Source organism: Carcharodon carcharias, chromosome 11 (genome assembly GCF_017639515.1).
Source record: "Carcharodon carcharias isolate sCarCar2 chromosome 11, sCarCar2.pri, whole genome shotgun sequence".
Classification (NCBI taxonomy): Eukaryota; Metazoa; Chordata; class Chondrichthyes; order Lamniformes; family Lamnidae; genus Carcharodon; species Carcharodon carcharias.
The window spans coordinates 29,433,785-29,455,166 of NC_054477.1; the positions used below are offsets into that span (position 1 = coordinate 29,433,785).

Here is a 21,382-nt window from a genome sequence, read left to right on the forward strand (position 1 = left end):
CCAACTCTGACTGCTCGGGGCCTTGTCCCCAGGGCCCTGACAGCAGCCTACTGCAGCTTAGGTTTTTACTTCTGCCCCCCAGTCAGCCAGTGATTTCAGGAGGGAGTTGAGTTCTGGCTCTGGAAATGAGGCCTGGAAATTAAAATCTCTCTGAGCTTCATAATGTGAGTTTGTTGCAGATTTGGGCCCCTTGCAAGCAACACTCCCACCGTGTGATAAAATTGGGGCCCATGCATTGTCATCTGTTTGGCTATATCTAACAAATTTGATTAATTTTTTCTAGGTGGTGACTAGTTGTGTAGTTGATGGACTTCAGTAAGGCTTTTGACAAGGTCCCTCATGGGAGAATGGTCAAGAGGGTAAGAGCCAATGGGACCCAGGGCAATTTGGCAAATTGGATACAAAATTGGCTAAGTGGTAGGAGGCAGAGGGTGATGGTCGAAGGTTATTTTTGCATTTGGAAGCCTGTGACGAGTGATGTACTGCAAGGATCAGTGCTGGGACCCTTGCTGTTTGTAGTGTACATTAATGATTTAGACATGAATATAGGAGGCATGATCAGTAAGTTCACAGATGACACGAAAATTGGTGTCATCGTAAATAGTGAGGAGGAAAGCCTTAGATTACAGGACGACATAGATGGGCGGAGCAGTGACAAATGGAATTTAATCCTGAGAATTGTGAGCTGATGCATTTTGGGAGGACTAACACAGCAAAGGAACACACAATGAATGGTAGGACCCTAGGAAGTACAGAGGATCAGAGGGATCTTGGTGTGCATGTCCATAGATGCCTGAAGCATAGGTAGATAAGGCGGATAAGGCGGCATATCAGACACTTGCCTTTATTAACCGAGGCATAGAATATAAGAACAGGTAAGTTATGTTGGAGCTGTATAAAATGCTAGTTAGGCCACAGCTGGAGTAGTGTGTGCAGTTCTGGTCACTACACTATAGGAAGGATGTGATTGCACTGGAGAGGGTGCAGAGGAGATTCACCAGGATGTTGCCTGGCCTGGAGCGTTTCAGATATGAAGAGAGACTGGATAGGCTAGGGTTGTTTTCCTTAAAGCAGAGAAGGCTGAGGGGGGACCTGATAGAGGTATAATTATGGGGGGCATAGATAGGGTAGATAGGAAGAAACTTTTCCCCTTAGCAGAGATGTCAAAAACCAGGGGCATAGATTTAAGGTAAGGGGCAGGAGGTTTAGAGGGGATTTAAGGAAAAAAATTTTTCACCCACAGGGTGGTTGGAATCTGGAAAATGCTGCCTGAGGGTGTGGTAGAGGCAGGAACCCTCACAACATTTAAGAAGTATTTAGATGAGCACCTAAAATGCCACAGCATACAGGGCTAAGTGCTGGAAAATGGGTTAGAATAGATAGGTGTTTGATGACCGGCACAGACATGATGGGCTGAAGGGCCTGTTTCTGTGCTGTATGACTCTATGACTTCTGCAATTCTCCAAGTTAGGAGTTTGTGGGTTGAGGCCCTACTCCTGGATTTTGGCAAATGGGCTGTTACTCTAGTGCAGTGCATCATCAGAGGTGGTGTCAAACCAATTTCTGGGGAAATGTCACAGACCTGAAATGTTAACTTGTTTTTATCACCACAGATGCTGAGTATTTCCAGCATTTTCTGTTTCTATGTCAAACCAAAGAACTGGCTGTCTGTTTATTGGGATGTTATAGATCCCTTGACAAAAGGAAAAGACGGGAGATCTCCCTGTGTCCCAGATATTATCGGTCTCAACCAATTCCATCAAAAAGATGGTTATTTATCTCAATGCTCTTTGTAGGATTTACCGAACATAAAATACCTGCCTCCCTTCCCCACATAGCATCTGCACTCAAAATAGAAGACATTCATGGGCTGAATTCAACACTCCACCTCTGGTGAGTTTACACTTGGCGGGGTGTGGGGTGGGGGTTGTTGGAGGGCATGTTAAATCCAGCAGGTCCCCTGGGACCATCAGAGGGCTCCTCCCAAGGTGTAACCCCACCCCCCCCCCCTCAGGCTCACCTCCCCGTTTCAACCCTGGCCACCCACCCTTGGTGCCGGGACTTATCAACTTGGCCCAAACTCACCTGCCAGGCTGGATCCAGTGCCACACGTCTCCTCTCGGCCTCGGATTGGCTGGAAGCTCTGAGGTGGGAACTTCCTGTTTCTGAAGGGCGTAAGTCCGGCTTCAACTCTGGAGAGTCGGCTCCCTCCGTTTTTTTAAATTGGGGTGGCAGGGACTCCTGCACTCAGTTAAATCCGGCACCGTAAAGTGCTATAGAGTGTCTAGAGTGAAGTGCTAAGGTGCTGTGTGAATGCAAATTGCCTTCACTCTTCTCACGGGACCCTTCAAATGATTATCTGAAGTTGTTCCTGCCAATATCTGTAACCAGGAGTATTGTACTGTTAACTTAGAGCTTTTAATTCACTTTCCAAACACATCCAAAGTTTGGAAGGACAAAGCTTGAAATCTAATTGTAGTGTTGCGTGTTTTACAGTTTAATGGAAAATTTCACTTGCCCGTCTCTTTATTGAAATCCAATACCTAAGTGCAGCTACAAGGAATTTTCTATGGTCACCATTAGCTTTACTAAGACCCCAGCAACAACACTGAATTTTAGTGTTACCACACTGCATAAACAAACTTAAGCTGTTAGCAAAAAGTATTGTATTCAAATCACTGCATTCAGTAGAAAAAGAGTGCCATCTTTAGATTAGTAAAAAATAATCCTTTAATTTCCATCATGAATTAACAAGTAGGAAGTTCTAACAATATAAAAGTAGGGAGAGGTAGTATAAATTTAGCAACACAAAGGTAAGGCTGTTTAACAGTCTGGTGCATCACACAGTAGTATTAGGTTCAAGCTCATCAGATTGGAGACCTTTAAGCTGTACCAGCTTTGCTGACATCTAATTGGCAAAGTTAAGTGAACGTAAAAACATCAAATATTCAAAACACACACCCCTAGCAAGTCACCTATTCACAAATCCCACAGCATCTAACAGGTTTGTCATTACAGGATTTTAGAACAAACACTATGGGACACTATTGAGTAAACTAGATTAATTCCTGAATGGATTTACTATCCCTTCTAGAATGCACTGTAAAATTCAGTGCATAAATAGTAACTTCATGCAGGTCTTTATAAACTAAGGGCGCAATCTATGTGAACCAGTGTGAGTTCAGGGTTACATTTGCAGGTGTGGGGATTAAACAGACTTGGAAATTGCTGTTGCCATATTAGTGCTCAGACCCGTAATACATTTGCACAATATTTCACCATCTGCTGTTGTAACTGAGGTGTCCACCTGTTTATTTTGAATGGGATGGGGTGTCCATTAAATTAGCAGGCAGAGAAACATCATATGAACATATCAAGGGTAAAATTGTCTGGAATAGCTCATCAATGGAAGGGCCTCAGTCGATTTGAAAATCACTTCACTACCCACAATTTTCCATTAAACCATTCGCAATGTGTTTGGTCTCCAATATTGCACGCACTTATTTTAAAAGTATACTTTTTAAAAATAGGAAACTCTCCCTGTTATTCTCCCAATTTATCTTCATTGGTCTCTCTAGATCCTGCACCAAACGCAGCCTGGAGTTAGGTGGATGCTCCATTACCGGGCCTCTTTGCCAATGTGACTCTGAATCAGTTGCTATGAGGTGTGGGAGGCCAGTTTTCAGATAAATCCACTATTGATTATTTTTGTTTATTTGCCCATGGAAATGTACCTGGCTTCAGCTTAGGACTGCCCTGTGGCTATGCAGGTAACACCATCAAGATTTTTCCAGTCCCACAAGCCAATGGACTTTTGGCCAGCTCTCAAATGTTATATTCCTGCCCACGGCGGTTCCTGCTGTGGGTGGGACTGGAAAATCCTGGACTATAAGTGGGGGATGAGATCCCCCATCCCACCTCTCTATAGCACTCTGAACCGATGCCCTGACATATTATGTGATTCTGCCATTGATCCACCATTTCCATGATAGGTGAGCCTCATGACAACAATGCAGCACTGTATAGGCAAAGAGAGTATATAGTATATTATGTTTTGAACTTTGGGACCAGTCACTTGGACTATACTAGTCTTTAGCAATTCTGTGCATTCCTATGTAATGTAAAAATGCAACAGAAATTTTTAACATTGACTCCTCTCTCATAAAAAGGGGAAAAAAGCTTCTATTTTTCATACTATAACCTCCTTAATAATATTCACTCTGGAAGACGTACACTTCTTCATTTAAGAGTGGAGAAACAGTAAAGAAACATGTCCCTGGAGTGCATTATGAGCATTCAAACTTTCTCAATAGTAATTCACTCACACAAATAGCTGACTAAAGTAATTCAAACACTCATTCTGCACGTTACATGGCATGACAACAGAATCAGATACTGTGCATGATGCTATACACAGCGCTCTAAATATATACACAGGTACACACATGTGCGTACCAACGGGCATAAATATAAATGTAAATCAGTGGAAAAGTTGAGTAAGGAAAGGAAGCTACTAAACTCAATTTGTGATCGACAGAACAGTGAACTTCCACTGCTTAATGCATTAGTATAATGTAAACTATTAAAAGTTGCATTCTTAGCAATGGAGTGTATGGAGTGAAACTGCTATGTAAGATCTGAATCTATTAACTAAAGATACATGGTTTTAGCACTTCTTGAAAGTGCATGTTGACTATGATTTGTTCCAAAACAATTTAACTCTTTGTACCAAACATAACTGTATCACAGTGAGAGTTAACTTCTGGCAATTTAGGAAAATAGTTTGGCAGGTACATATTGACATACTAAAGTTCTCACTACATATGAATATGATGAAGTAATTGAAGATTAAAACATATAGTGCAATTTGCATTGTTACAATTATTTAAATGCAGGCATGGACAATATAATTAGTTTGCTATGATACAAGATTCTTGGAAAATGTTTTACACATTTTCCTATGCAAATGACCACACTCCTCCTGTTATGAATTCCGTTATTAATATATGTGCACATTCTCTTGCAGCTAGGGAGTAACACTGTACGAGTTCAACTGTGGCCTTACAAAATAGGATGTCAGGCACCTGCTAATAGTTAATAACGGTGCCAATGATTTCATAGACAATTAGTTGGGTACTTTATTAACCACATGATACGCAATAAGTGTAACATGCTTGGGAGGAACAGGTAACTTTAGGTTACGGTTCCCAAAGCTTGCCACCCCTGGGGACTTTCCTCATTTCATGTCTGGGTCTGTTGTAGACTAACTGATAGTTAATAATTCTGTTATCTTTGTATCATCTGATTACTGAGATGAACAGTGTCTTGTTTTTTTTTTCTCTCATCTAGTGATTCTTATGTTCCCAGCCACTGAAAGTCCCGTTGATCCACACATCCTAAATATCCCGTTTCAATTGGGACATCCTGACATTAAGCAACACCACTGAGAAGAGCAGCAGCTGCAGCAAGATTTGAGAGCTGATAAAAAAACTCAGCTGATTTGCGGATCTAACAAAACAGCACCTCCGCCCCAATGCAATCAAAATCCTGCCTTGCATGATTTGTTTGAGGCAGAAATAAGTACAACCAGTGTTGATGTTAAACCCAAAATGTGAAATGCTAAGCAAACCCAAGCACAAATTACATCCATCACTAGACACATCTGATAAAATATTAACTAATGTGTGTGTGTATATATATTTCCCACATTTTAGTGTGTCATTTTATAATTTTGTTTCAACAATAGTGGAACTATAATGCAGAGTGATAAGTCATTACAAAGATTTAGCAAAACTTGAAAAGCATACAAACATAAACTTTTTATACGTGATCCAAAACATGCTTTTTTCCAATGCTGCAGAACTCTTAGAAGTTCTCTCAGCAAAAACGCTCATGGATGAATTGAATTTAAATGTATCTGAAATAAGTGTTTTTGACAGAAGGCGCCAACATTCTCTCCCCCTCTCAGTTTTGTTGAACATACACTGCACCCTAACATACAGCACCTCCTGTGCCCTAAACAAATGAAGCAAGTTAATAACGAGAACAATGCTTTAACTATGGCCACATACTAGGAGATATAAAAAGAAAATTGACACTTGCGTCCCACACTGTCCCAATCAGGTAGATCTGGAACATGACAAGAAGCCCATTACATGCACTCTGGAATCTGTATTGCACTTATTGTCTGATCACCACCACGCTTACCCCCTCATCAGAATCCGGTGCTGTCACACACGAGATGCAGCAGTCTGAGGAAAGTGCTATTCTTGTTTTTTAACCAAAAACAACAGGATGTTAAGTTGAGTTACATTTCATCAACACAGGATTCTAACTCATTGTCAGTCAACATTATGGACAGTCTAATGTATGCCCAAAAACTAGCAGCTATGGGGGTCCCAGGTAAAACTTCGAGGTTCCACGTGGCAGTCTACTTGATTATCTGCGGCATGTCACTCCAAGCTTTTGCCTTTTTTTTGGCAAGTTCCATCCATGATGGCTGACTGGATGAAGGAGAAGTTTTATCTTTGCCATATTGATCTCTTCCATCTTTGTCACTGGTATTCTGTGGCGTTGCCAATGAATGCTTATTTACTGTAAGTAAAGTAATATTTAAAAAAAAACATATATACCTGTCAGGCAAAATGGAATTCAGTTATTTACACAGGTTTACAAGTTTCGAGTGCCTTTTCTTATCTATTAGTAACATTACAAAACACCTCACATGCAATGAAATATGTTGACATGCAAGGATGTAGAGTAAGAACAGAGAATTATGTAAATAATGTGCTTTAAAATTTTGTGCAAAATAACTCAATAATAAAAAATGGATTCCCTGACTGTGATTGTGAAGTATGTCACATTACAGCTGTTATTATAAAATACTCCTTTAATTAGTAAAGGGAGTAATGGAAAAGTATAAAATACCAAACAAAATTATGATTTGCAATATCAAAACATTGTTAAGTAAAATCAGCTTTTCTTTCCCTATCCTTAATACTGCATTCCCTTAATTATCACGTATAGTCCCCCTATATTAGTATGCATTTTTATTCCAGTTCCACTTACCACAGGCTTTAGCAGGAATATTTTTATTTGCATCGCTAGTCTGTATGCACCTACTCTCTGGTGGTGGGAGAATTTGATTTCTGCCCAAAACTGGTACTGGGAGGCCCAAATAATTTTTAGGGTTAGATTTTTTGGCTGTCACCAGTAAACATTGGCGATTGAGGGAAGGTGGGGAATTGGCTGGTTCCCATGCTAAGCCAGCCAGCGGCTTGGGCCTGAGAGTGGGGAAGGGGTCAAGCATGGGCCAATTGTGGGCTACAGCATTCTTGCCAGCCAATGAGTTACAAGTTTCTCCTGTTCAACATCTTGAAGCCATAGTCTTCACCACCTGCAACAAACTCCACTTTTTACCAACCACTATATCAGCTCAACCAGACTGTCTGCATCTGTGACATCCTGTTCAAGCTTATTTTCAGTACCCAATAGGGGTGAGCATGGAGAAGAGCAGGTGTGCTGTTTTGCCAGCTCTAGCCTGTAACCCAGGCTATTTTCCTGAAGACAGGATGAGGGTTGGCAGGGCTATCAGACCGCAAGCAAGATTTAAAGGCCTCTTCAGGCCTATTGTCAGAGCCCGACTGGAGCTTTCCTGTCAGTCTGCAGGTCCCTTGAGGCACTGGCTGCCTGGAGATGGCCTCCCAGCTCCCAGTGCCAGACCTCCACAATGGTGTCTTGGGTGCCGAGTTAATTCTTTACTAAATATTTCAAAAAGTTGTAGAGAGGACATCTCCATCTTGAAGTGCCCTCTCCCTCTCTCACATGAAAAGGTAGCCTGCTGCTTCTGCAATGCTGGAGGCGCCACTTGCCGTACTTAATTGGACGGTGAGCCCTCCCTCTGGCCACTATTTGGCCAATTTGGTGAAAATCACAGCCGGCTGACAGTTCTCTGACCCCCATTTGACACTGACACTGGGGTCCTGAAGCTTGCAAGGAAAACCCAGGCACATAGCTTTTCCACCACAAGCTGGCTTCCACTCTAATATTATTTACCTCTGCTCTGTCAACTCTTGTATGTCTTCACCAAACTCAAGCATTCTTACGCTCTACTATCCATTACCGTCTGCAAACTAAAAACTTCAGCAAAACAGCTACAGTCCTCATGGGTCTGCAATGGTTCCCTGACCTACAACAGATCAAATTTAAAATCGCTTTAAGCTCAGAAAGGTGCAGAGTTTTCTGCCATCAAGCCCTAATCTCCTCCACCTCTCTTCCCTCTTTTAACAAACTTTTGAATGACCATCTCTTCAACAAGCCTTTGGTTAACTCTCCTAATTGCTGTCTTCCTGTCTGTATTCATTTACAAAAGAGCATAAGAAATAGGAGCAGCAGTGGACCACTTGGCCCATCAAGCTTGCTCCATCATTCATTCAATAATGGCTGTTCTTGGGCTTCAACACCACTTTCCCACCCCTTTCCCACATCCCTTGACCCCCTGAGTGACCACAAATTTGTCTATCTTAGCCTTAAATATATTCAATGATGGTACATCCACAACCCTCTGGGATAAAGGGTTCTAAAGATTCACAACACTTTGAGTGAAGAAATTTCTCCTCATCTTAGTCCTAAATGATCAGCCCCTTATCCTGAAACAATGCTTCCTTGTTATAGATTCCACAGTCGGCGGGGGAAACAACCTCTCAGTGTCTACCCTGTCAAGCACCTTCATAATCTTGAATGTTTCAATGAGTTCACCTCCCATTCTTCTAAACTCCATTAAGTATAGACCCAATTTGCTCAACCTCTCATCATAGGGCAATCCTCTCATTCCAGGGACCAATCTTGTGAACGTTCACTATACTGTTTACACCTATCAGTGATTACTGCTGACAGTGACATGATCTTTATGTTAAATGTACTGTATAAGTGTCTCCAGTTTTACCTGTCACAGGACTGGGAATGGGAGAAACTCTCTGTTGAGGCTCTGCCACACTTGACTTTAGTTCCAGTTTGCAGTCTTGAGCTTTGCAAGAAGACAACGGCTTAAGGTGACCGCTTTTGAGGTCAGTTGGTGACTTTAAGGTCTCCTAATAAGAAAAGAAACACATATGAACGCAAATGGAGTTTGCAATTTTGCATAGCAAAGTCATATACTTTGGGCAGGAATTTATGTGTCGGCAAGCGGGCCAAGTGTAAAATGACTAGCGGTGATGTCGGCGAGGGGGGGGATCTCCCAAAATCATCGCGTTCCATTTAAATTTTCAGGAAGGTGGGGGTGCAGCGAAATCAGCTGCGGGCCCGCCGATCTGACAATGGCCAATTGAGACCATTGACAGGATCGTTGAAACAATTAAAGGACCTGATCGTCCAACTTTAAGGTTGGTGGGCAGGCCAGGACCCCGGTGCGAATTAGGAAAAGCATGAAACCTCATCCACGGGCGGGATGAGGTTGCATATAGGTTTTTAAAATTTTAATAAAGGTTTTGTAAAAATTATAGACATGTCCCAACTCATGTAAAATGGTGTTGCGCCCCCAGTTGGGGGCGCCAATTGGAAGCACGCCTGTGCACGTCCGCCCTTCAACTTCGCCCCCGACGGGGTGGGGTTGGGGGGGAATTCAGCCCTTTGTGTGTAAAATGTAAAAGCAGATATGTATACTGGTGTAACACTAAGTAGAATTGTATTAAAGGTCATCTCGATCTTCAACATGAGGTGGAATCTTTCATTCTCTGGAGGTGTCTTGCGCGCTGCCTGAAAAAGTGGTGAGACACCCATGTTGACTCTCAGGAGGAAGGCCCACCATATCCTCTACCCATCAGGCAGTTAAATGGACAGCAGCAATCCTTCCTCCAGACTGAGGGCCCTGGAAGACGATGTCCTACCCGCCAAGAGCTGCCGGCCAATCAGAGGCCGGCAGCTCTTGCACTCAGCAGCACCACAGACGAGGTTGTGGATGCTGCTGGAACAACACCCCTTCCCCGGAATCCCAAGAACATGAAGTGACCCAAGAAAAAAAGTGCTGTTGGTGGGGGGGTGGATGGCGAGATCTCAGAGATGGGGGTTGGCAGCAAAGGCAGGGGCTCTGTCAGCAGCCACACCCCTGCCCTTGATCATGCACAGATTAGTGCAGATCAAAGGACACCACCCTGCTCGACCCCCACCCACCCCTTCAGCTGACATGAATTTGCACAGTTTTACCAATCATTCAGGCCGCATGTCAGCAGGCCGGCCTGGAGCTGGGAAGGTGGCAGCGGAAGTGGGAAGAAGCCCTTACGTAGTTGTTCATTGGCAAATCAAGGGACTCAAGTGGAGGCAGGGCAGGAAGGTTGACCATGGGACTTCCTGCTCAGAACTTACTTCCAGTGGAGGCGGGAAGGTGTCGGGTATTGGTCACAAAATTTCAGGCCTGCCCGCCTCCTTCCTCACCTCCTGCAGGGGCAGAAGATTCCAGACAGCTGCCTGGCCAGCTACGCTTTTCCGGCACTTTTTGTTTTTATTTCAGATTTACAGCATCCTCAGTATTTTGCTTTTGTTGGATTGTACTATTGTTTTCTCACAAGGAAGAAAAAAAAACAAGCAAATATCATCTGGAAACGAGCGTGTGATATTAAATGTATACTGCATTTCTATTACTAATCCCATGGGTACTTCCTCCTTTAACATGTTAATCAAAGCAGTGCTAAGCAAACACATTAAGTGTACAAATGCCAACACTGCATACGGTAATTTCTAATCTTAACATTGGATCCCTGTGTGAAGGTTTATTCTGTCTGACATGTGCCATAAAACTGGTTGCACACACACGATTTAGAATCCTGAGTCCACATGATGTACAGGACATCAATGGCCAATATGATTGGGACACTTATTAAAAGATGAAGGCATGTTGCTTGTTTGATTATTGACCATTACTAGTTGACCATTTTCCCATCAGGCAGCAAGTTAAAAATGTCCTCATGACATGCTCGATCCTGAGACGACAAAATGAACTTACAGATAACAGGTTTCATTTGCAAACAAGCTGCACAGAACCAAACACTTAGAGATAAGAGGGTGGCCTTCCACAGGACAATAACAAAGCTGTAAGACAGCGATGGCAGTCGAGAAGATTAGGATGCTTCATAGGCAGCTCATCATGAGGTGGTAGTGTGGCCTCTGTCTGATGGGATAGTTAATAACTAGGAGATAGGGACAGAAATGTACGTGTGCAGCCCAAGGCAGCTCAGCAGTTTTAAGATAGAAAAACCCTCCTTCCAAAAATTAAGAGTTCTTGAGACAATTGGAAGTTCATAGCCTAGTAATGATGGTCAGAATTAATTAACTTGAGAAAACCAGGTTTGTAATAATAGCTTGTCATTTAATATACAATTGCTCTGCAATATTACAAGAATAATATTGTTACAAATCAATATATTATATCTTCCTGTTTAAAACCACTTGGGCCACAATCATACAGAAGACTAACAACCATATGTTGCAATAATAACACGAGAAGAAATCTACTAACGCCGCTCGTGTCATCATCATGGGAAACAGGGCCTCCTTTTCAACCACTCCCTCCTAGTGCTTGGAAAGAGTTGACTGTACACCAAATTTCCCCTAGGTTGTGTTCCTCATTATAAGCTCTATAATGTCAATCAATAATTGTGCTGTAACAAGTTGTGCAGTATAAACGAGAGCCTGCATACTTCAAATGGCTGCTAACCTCAGGCTGTATTTCACTAAAAATAATTGTTCGGAAGCCAAATTCCCTAGGTTAGAGAAAGCTGTTCTGATAGGCTGAAAAGTTCGAGGAGAAAAGGATATTAATCTTACTGTCCTCATTTTAAAGTGCAGCACCAGTGCCCCAAACCCTAGGAGACTCACATGTGCTCCTGGGAATGTAAAACATTTTTAATCTTGTTGGGTTGCCACTTGCAAGCAGTCTCTGTTTGCCAGGAATGAAAATTAACTTCAAAAGAGCTGTGCAGTTTATAAAGATCAGCAGGGTTGGGAATATTTTGGCTCGGTGATAAATTATTAAAATTTTGCGAAATTTAAAAGCAATTGTTATGTGGATGGATTTCCACTTTGCTGCAAGTTGACAGCAGCATTGACTTTATCTCTTTACACTGAAGATTTTTTGTAGGGAGCTGCAGAAATTAGCAGCTGACTTTGGAGCAGGCATCATATTTAATATATAGCAACCACATAAACGAGGTCGGTGTAGTCAACTCAAATTAACTGGAAGGCAAAGCTCTGCTCAGATTTGATAGTGCTCCAACTGTCTGGGTTTCTGTTCCTTTCAGCTTCTAATGGTCAGTGACACATGTTAGAAAGATAAAGGACATTTGAGAACTTACCACAAGTACTGTAAGAGATGTACAAGTGTAGAAATAGCTAAGTTCTCTTTGACTTCAATTTTGTTATGGCTCCTTGATGTCAATGGTGCTTTGATGTCAAGGACAATCATTCTTACCTTACCTTTATAGGTAGTTGTGCTGTATCACAAGCCTGAACCCATGCTAGACAGTGAACTTGATTGAGACATTCAGACAAATATTGTACTACTCGTATTATACAAAACATGGTTTCCATAGAATAGTAGCTTTGTAGAAGACACAAATGCAATAACCTGCTCACTGACGCCCAGCTTGCGTTCCACCAGGGCCACTCTGCTCCTGACCTCATTACAGCCTTGGTTCAAACATGGACAAAAGAGCTGAACTTAAGAGGTGAGTGGAGAGTGACTGCCCTTGACATTAAGGCCGCATATGACCAAGTGTGGCACTAAGGAGTCCTAGCAAAACTAAAGTCAGTGGGAATCAGGGGGAAAACTCTTCACTGGTTGGAGTTATACCTAGCACAAGGGAAGATAGTTGTGGTTGATAGAGGTCAGTGATCTCAGCTCCAGGACATCACTGCAGGAGTTCCTCAGGGTAGTGTCCTCAGCCCAACCATCTTCAGCTGTTTCATCAATGACCTTCCTTCCATCATAAGGTCAGAAGTGGGGACATTCGCTGAAGATTGCACAATGTTCAGCACCATTTGCAACTCTGCAGATGCTGAAGCAGTCCATGTCCAAATGCAGCAAGACCTGGACAATAGCCAGGCTTGGGCTGATGAGTGGCAACTAACATTTGCGCCACACAAGTGCCAGGCAATGACCATCTCCAACAAGAGAAAATCTAACCATAGTCCCTTGACGTTCAAAGGCATTGCCATCACTGAATTCCCCACTATCAACATCCTGGGGGTTATCATTAACCAGAAACTGAACTGGACTAGCCATATAAATACTGTGGCTACAACAGCAAGTCAGAGGCTAGGTCCGGTGATGAGTAACTCACCTCCTGACTCTCCAAAGCCTGTGCACCAACTACAAGGCACAAGTCAGGAGTGTGATGGACTACTCTCCACTTGCCTGGATGAGTGCAGTTCCAACAGTGCTCAAGAAGCTTGACACCACCAAGGACAAAGCAGCCTGCTTGATTGGCACATCTACAAATATTCACTCCCTCCACCACTGACGTACAGTAGCAGCAGTGTGTACCATCTACAAGATGCAATGCTGGAATTCACCAAGGCTCCTTTGATAGCACCTTCCAAATCCATGATCACTACCATCCAGAAGGACAAGGGCAGCAGATAGATGGGAACACCACCACCTGAAAAGTTCCCCTCCAAGTCACTCATCATCCTGACTTGGAAATATATCACTGTTCATTCACTGTCGCTGGGTCAAAATCCTGCAACTCCGTCCCTAAGAGCACTGTGGGTGTACCTACACCACATGGACTGCAGCAGTTCAAGAAGGCAGCTCACCACCACCTTCTCAAGGGCAACTAGGGATGGGAGATAAATGTTGGCCCAACCAGCGAAGCCCACATCCCGTGAATGAATAAGAAAAAAATCTTAAAGCAGTCTTACTGATCATTTTCATTGAGCTTGGACTGCAGGGCAATCAGTGGGAGGATATAAAGCTGCTGAAAAGCATTGTCTCATCATTCATGACAGTTTCCTCTATTTAATACCTGGGTCAGCTTCTGCTCATGCCTTTTGAGTTTCAATTTAAAATAAAATGAATTAAAAGTAATAAAATCTGTATTTGTAGCTGTGTGGCTCAGTTTATTTGTACACATGTGTAGATAAGGCAAAATGGCCACTTTATGCTGAAGGGAAGTGTAAAATGATAGCGTGTGTTTCCCCACGGGAACCTGAAAACATGTGTACGAATCTGGGTCATTTGGACCCTTATCCAAAATGTAAAACAAAGAAATAAATTAAAATGACAGCCGTTGTTTACCCGTAAGGAATATTTTTTTTCAATATGAATTGCTGGTGGGAAACCTTGCTTACTCCCTTTTAATGTAGATCAAAATGCTCTTTCTTTTGCTTTTAATTACAAAAGATTATGAATTATTTTGGCACAACATGTTCTGTCGTTCATGCAAACATCTTCGCACAATGATAGTGTGTCTCTTTATTGATCATCGGTTCCATATTTCCTATGATTTAATTATCCATTGTCCAAAGACCACGCTCAATTTATAGATCAATGGTGCATTTGAAAGGAATGGTCAATGCCAAATCATTTCTAGCTGGAAAGACACAAAGAGGGTAGGTTTTAGTCTCTTGAGATTAACCTATTCCTGACTGGCCTTTGACATGCTCTAAATCAATCACATCTAAAGTTTTTCATATTAAAAATAACATTTGAATAAATGCTTTACTCCATTAGGGCAGGAATGCAGTCACAGACCCCAATGTAATATTCAAACATAATTGGCTTTGAATTCTTTTTGAATGAGGTACATTTGACAACTTGATGTTCTTGCTGGTGTTTTACATTTAAACTGTAATCTAACTGTAACCAGGAATTGCAAATAGATTCACAAACACTGTGCAACACATACAAGTCCAGCATTCAACATTATGTTCACAGATTCCCAACAGGAACCTTAATGGGATTAAATTTGTCCCTGGGATGATTGAAGGACATTAGAATCACAGAATTGTTACAACACAGGAGGCCGCTTCTCTGCACCTTCTTCTCGTTGTCAATGTACAAGTAATCACACTGCGTGGCAACCACCATGTTAAAGACAATTGCCAGTTAAACAGGTGATGGGCATTGATTATCCTACCTATACAGAATTAAAAGATACAGCTGGAACACTCTGTGTGGAAGCTATTTGAAAATCAGTGGCACTGAGGAGCTGTCTTGAAAATAAACCAGCTTGCACCTGAAGACCAGCCTGGATTAATTCTTCTACTACAACTTCTTATTGTGAATAACATCCTTGTACAATCTTCCTTTTCAGATAATAATTGAGGCATTCCCTCTTGAATGCCTCCACCACGCAGACAGTGCATTCCAGATCCTAGTGCAATCTTTGTGGTATACTATACCAATTTAAGAATGGAGTGACTGAAGATCAATGTAATATGGTATATAAAAGAAAAATGAAGGGGATAGCACCACACAATGTTACCTTGTCCATTGCTTTCCTGTTGGCAATAGCTTTGGCTTCCTGGGCTGGCATTTTATCTTCTTTGCTGTAATGCTGCACATGATACCCCTTCTGCTTCTGCCTGGCCATGGTGACCCAAGCTGGTACAGAACAGCCTTCAATGGATGACCCGTTGTCTTGGGTATGCTTTTCAAAAAGTAGCCCCCTTTCTGGGAAAGAAGATATAATCAACATTTCCAACACTAACCCCGTAAACAATTTATACATAATCCTAATGCAATTACTCGCGTAAACAAAGAATGGTGGTAACAGGATTTCATTAAATGAAGAATATTTAATTACAAAAAAATTGGAAGAACATATGTTTCAAAATATTTTTGATCCTTGATCCAAGGCAGCATTTTTGATCAATTGTTTACCTACCGGTGATTTATTTCAGTGTTGCAATTTTTGCTTTTATAATTGTGTTGAGCGATTTCGAGTTAGAATTTGCGCGTAGATTTGCAAAGTTATATTTTCATAATCAGGTTTTCACATTCAGCAAATTTTAAACTCTTTGGGGATGTAACAATAACATGCATTTCTGGTGCATCTCTAAAAGGTTACAGTTTTTCACTTAACTTGCCATCCAAAAAATGTCCCATTATTTAAGCTGTGCAACACAAAACAAGGCAAACAGTATTTTCAAAGTTTTGTGCCTTTCTTATCAAAATCTGGCCTATCTGCATTTCCACATGCGACTTTTAAAACATTTTTCATTAATAATATACCCAACTTAAATATTTAAAAATGCTCACAGGTGGTTAAAATGATTGAGACCTGAGGAAATGTTTCCACAATTTTCTAGAAAAAGGACAGCTGTAATGGCTGAGTTAGAGCTGTCATATTTGCAGATTCATAGCAACAAATTTCAACCAGTTTCGAGATGACCTGGACAAGATCATTTCCTAGGGCCACCATAACGGTATGATATGCTATACTGGCAGGGGATGGGGGGTTGGTAAAGGCATCTCCTAGCAACTCATCAAGGTTCATTCAGCACCACCTTCCAAACCCACGACCACTACCATCTAGAAGGACAAGGGCAGCAAATACGCGGGAACATCACCAGCTGCAAGTTCCCTTCCAAACCACACATCATCCTGACTTGGAACTATATTGCAGTTCCTTCACTGTCAAAATCCTGAAACTCCCTTCCAAAGGGCATTTGGGTGTACCTAGACCATGTGGTCTGTAGCAGTTCAAGAAGGCAGCTCACACCACCTTCTCAAGGGCAATTAGGGATGGGCAATAGCCAGTGATGCCCACATCCTGTGAAAGAATTGGGAACCTTTTAAAAGGTAACTTCAAATAGTTGACCCCAACCCCCTCCATGTCAGCTCATACCCTCCATGCCAACTCATGGTTCCTCGGTGGTTATTCACCTAGTATATACTATGTACAGAAACAATGAACCCTATTGTACTAATGGCATGTGTGAAGCTGCTTAGAAGAAAAAATATCATTATTTTTTGAAAAAGCTGGTGTTCCTACCACCCTATAAAAGTCTCAATTTAACACACCATTGAAGTATCAATAAAAGAAGTTTTAAGCACTTGACATCCCTTAACTCTGTGCAAATAAATATTGAGACATTGACAAAATAGATCACAGAAAGAATAACTTATTATAACCTCATAAAGATGTCAGTCAAGCAATGTCCATACTTCTCTGCACCTGTATAAACAAAGTCACTCACATAATCCTTTTATAAGAGTCTAGGCTCTTAACCAAGCGTGGATAATTACGCATAATCAACCGCTGTAGTCCATGTGGCGCAGGTACAGTACTTCAGGAGTGAAGTAGGGCTGACGTTTATAAGAAGATAAATGATTAAATACTGTGGGGGAAGGGGTGGATGTGGTTCTGCTGAGGCCATGAGAATTTTATTTGTGGATTGCAACTAACCAGCATCAAGCAATGTAGGTTGTAATGTTTTAGTGATACACTGGATTATTTTGAGTAGGGGGAGGGAATGGAGGGGGCAGGGGTAAATTATAGGAGTTTTATCTGTAATTATTCTGCTCCCTCATTCAGAATACTGGGATGTGGAGTGGGGAGCACAGTAGACAAGAACCCCCAACTGTCCCATGTTGAGCATGATTGGTTAGAAGAAGTGGGCTCAGTCAACCAAATGTGGCTTTCTGGAGAAGCACAAGTTTGGTTCACATTCTCCGCTTGCTGAGTCTGCGATCATAAGCAGCAGCTTTCCCATTTATCTACTATGCTTCCTGGCCAGCTGGTAAGATTTACTACCAATCACGCCGGCATTAATTTTATGGCCCTAAGGTATTGTTATCAGTGCTGACATAGCTACCATAATGTTACTTTTCTGGAATTGTGTAATCTCCGATTGAACAGTTATTGAAGTGATAATCATGCAGTTGTTTTGCTCTCAAGGATAATGGCTCATGAGTTTCCCTGTATATTAAAGTTAAACTTCCTTTGGTTAACTTCCCGTTTTGCTTCTTAATTGTAACATTTGTTCAATCGGTTTGCATTCAATTTGGCCACAGCAGCTTTTAAAAAGTGGCATTTTATCAGCATACCTGACGCTAATCTCATAGAAGGTTGTAGCACAGAAATAGACTAATTGGCCCATTAAGTGTTGTTTGCACATGAGTGACCTAGTCTAATCCCACCTTGTTGCTCACTTCCCTTATCCTGTGATAATCCTGGTTATCAGTAGCCACCTTTTTAAACTATTCTCTGACTGCTTCAATGACTGTTTGCTGTAGAGCATTCCACGTTCATACCATTTTCTCTGCTTGAGAATCAGCATTTGTCATGGATTAGTCTCAGTTCCCTAACTGGTTTGTCCAATTTCTGTGCAGCAATTACATTTTATTTTGCTAAATTTATCTGTCTTATTTGTAACTTGTTATCTCATTTTTCCACACTGCTTCTCAAAAATAGTAGATGTGAATGCAACAGAAGGGAATACATTCTGAAAATTGGGCACTTTGTGTTATGACAAGCTTTATTTCTTCAGAAACACAAATTGACATAAAAAGAATAAATCATTGCATAATCAAATTTTGTTAAGAGTTGATTAAATCAGGTGATTTAGTTGTATAACCATGGAATTTAGATTTCATGTTTTTGTTTCAACATCCCCAATATAGATTATGTGTAATTTAATCTGGCCAGAAATTAATGATAAAAGATTAGCAGTTCCATGCTTTCATACTTCTACCTTCTTCACAATAGTCATCTTGCAAAACTTCAACAGATTTCTCTGGAAGAAATTAAATCAATTTACGCAATAAATAGTTAATATATCAATTTATTAATCATTTTACTGTTCCGACCCTTGCTTGCAATAGAAGAGAGCCTCATTAATCTATCTAGCTTGAGGGCTTATGACACACATATGATCCCCATGACTTTTTAACTGGGCGGAGTGTGTACTATGGATGCACTGCTCCGAAAAACCTGGTCGAAGGAGGCAGCCAGAACGAGTATGTAAAATTTACCAGTGCACAGGATTCAACCCCATCAGCATAACCTTCTATTCCCTTTTCCCTCATGTTTATCTAGCTGGGCATTAAAAGTTTCTATGCTATTTGGGGAGGTGATGGTGTAGTGGTATTATCACTAGACACAGGATAATGCTCTAGGGACCTGGGTTTGAATCCCACTATGGCAGCTCGTGGAATTTGAATTCAATAAAAAAACCTGGAATTAGAAGTCTGGTGATGACCATGAAACCATTGTCGATTGTCGTGAAAACCCATCTGATTCACTAAGGTCCTTTAGGGAAGGAAATCTGCCATCCTTATCTGTTCTGGCCTACATGTGACTCCAGACCCACAGCAATGTGGTTGACTCTGAACAAGGGCAGTTAGGGATGGGCAATAAATGCTGGCCTAGCCAGTGACGCTCACATCCTGTGAATGACTTTTAAAAAGATTTGCCTCAACCTCAACTTCAGCTAAATGTTGAAATTATCTTTGATGTCAGAAAGAGCAGGAGGGTTCCCTCAGACTCCACAAAAAAGGTGGTGCTCTGCTACTCTGGGCTTCCCACACAGGCCCCCCTCATGCCGCCGCACTATAATCACAACCCTCCCACCCCTCCAAACATACATGTTACCCCTGATGAATGATTACAGACATGAAGTGTCAACTCTGATTCTCTCTCCACAGGTGCTGCCAGACCTGCTGAGTATTTCCTGTTTTTATTTATAAAACTTAATACCTGAGCTGGCTTGGCTGCTAGACCATCTGAAATTGTGCCAGAATGGAGCTAGCGAGCTGCATTAGGATGGCCATTTGATACACACAGAATGAGGCCTGATTCACTGAATGGACCCATTGGCACTATAGGCCAAGCAGCTGGTCGACTGCCAGACAATTAAAATCCATCCCTTTGCATCCAGAATATTAGAATACTGTATCCAGAATATCAGAATACTGTAATGAGCCTGTAATGTTGTCAATTGGACCATGCCAGATTATAACATTGTTTCATGCTAACCACATTCAACTACAGCATAGACTTTCAACACCAGGTGCAAAACTGGCGTAAATTGGCTGCTCATGATAGTAACTGCCCAATGCCCCTTGGCAATAATGGGCAGCCGAATCCTGCCAGTTTCATGCATGGACAAAGATGCAAATCTACCCCATCGATCATTCAGATTCCCCCCCCAAAACATACAACACAGCTATCTGGGACTGAAATAAAGTTGGCAGTTTGGTGAAGAAAATGATAAACATCGGGACTCCTGATTCAGGATTGCATTGTAGCTCAAGCTGAATCCACAGCTTTATATTCAGAAATACTTAGTTAAGGAAGGCAAATGGGAAACATCAGCAGACAGCAATCTGGCCACAACAAATGGAGCAATTCAAGTCAAAACTATAGCGGTGAGATGGAAAGAGGCAGAGGGGATTAACTGGGAAGCAGAGGAGAGAAGCTTCAGGTGACATTGAACAATGCAGAAAAATAAGACCAAACCATGTAAATCTGAGAGCAACTTCACAGAAATCTACTAGGATATGTTAATTCCACTTACATTAATCAAAATGCCACAAAACTTGATATTTTGAAATGCAGTGGTGCTCAGATGGAGAATTCAATAACCTATTCGGGGAGGGGGTCGGTCTCGGTTTCTTTGTTGGAATGCAGCCAGGTGTGACATCCATGCATAAAGTTATGATTACACAATATTCAATATTCATACACAATATGTAATCCATTGTTCTTGATTCTCTTTATCTGCTAACACTAACCTACTATAAGAAACGTGTATTTAAATGTAAGATAAAAGCAAAATACTGCGGGTGCTGGAAATCTGAAACAAAAACAAAAATTGCTGGAAAAACTCAGCAGGTCTGACAGCATCTGTGGAGAGGAAGACAGAGTTAACGTTTTGAGTCCGTATGACTCTTCATCAGAACTAAAGAGAAATAGAAATCTGGTGAAATACAAGCTGTTTTAGGGGGGTGGGACAGGTGACGCTGGATAGAGGGCCAGTGATAGGAGGAGACAAAGGAGAGATTGCCAAAGATGTCATAAACAAAAGGTCAAAGGGGTGTTGACAGTGGTGATATTAGCCAAAGGATGTGCTAACGGTGACATTTATTTAAATATGTTCCTTTTGAAAGTTTTAACTAATTTTTATAAGCTTTACAATCTCTCCTCAGTACAAAATAATAAGAGTTGAAAGTGTTTCAGGCAATAAAAAATAAAGCTAGTTTCAGCGATGGTAACCATGACAACTATCACTGATTGTTGTAAAAACCCATCTGATTCAGTAATGTCCTTTGGGGAAGGAAATCTGCCTCCACCGCCTTTTGAGGAAGAGAATTCCAAGGACTCACTACCCTCAGAAAACATTTCTCCTCATCTCTAGTCTTAAATGGGAGACCCCTTATTTTTAA

The 21,382-nt window shown here is 41.6% G+C and overlaps 1 protein-coding gene across 9 annotated transcripts in view; it reads right to left on the reverse strand.

The window, feature by feature from the left end:
- Window positions 1–2,714: 2,714 nt before the first annotated feature.
- LOC121284238 (CRACD-like protein) overlaps window positions 2,715–21,382 on the reverse strand; it is a 197,060-nt gene continuing 178,392 nt past the window's right edge. For 8 of the 9 annotated variants that reach the window (XM_041199549.1, XM_041199545.1, XM_041199548.1 and 5 more), the window contains 3 exons: window positions 15,477–15,664; window positions 8,945–9,089; window positions 2,715–6,594 (listed from right to left, as the gene is read on the reverse strand). In XM_041199549.1, coding sequence (XP_041055483.1) covers window positions 6,431–6,594; window positions 8,945–9,089; window positions 15,477–15,664 — 497 coding nt within the window. In that variant the 3' untranslated portion in view covers window positions 2,715–6,430. Of the gene's footprint in view, window positions 6,595–8,944; window positions 9,090–15,476; window positions 15,665–18,574; window positions 18,733–21,382 lie in introns of those variants that run through there. The other variant, XM_041199552.1, reaches the window with a different exon arrangement.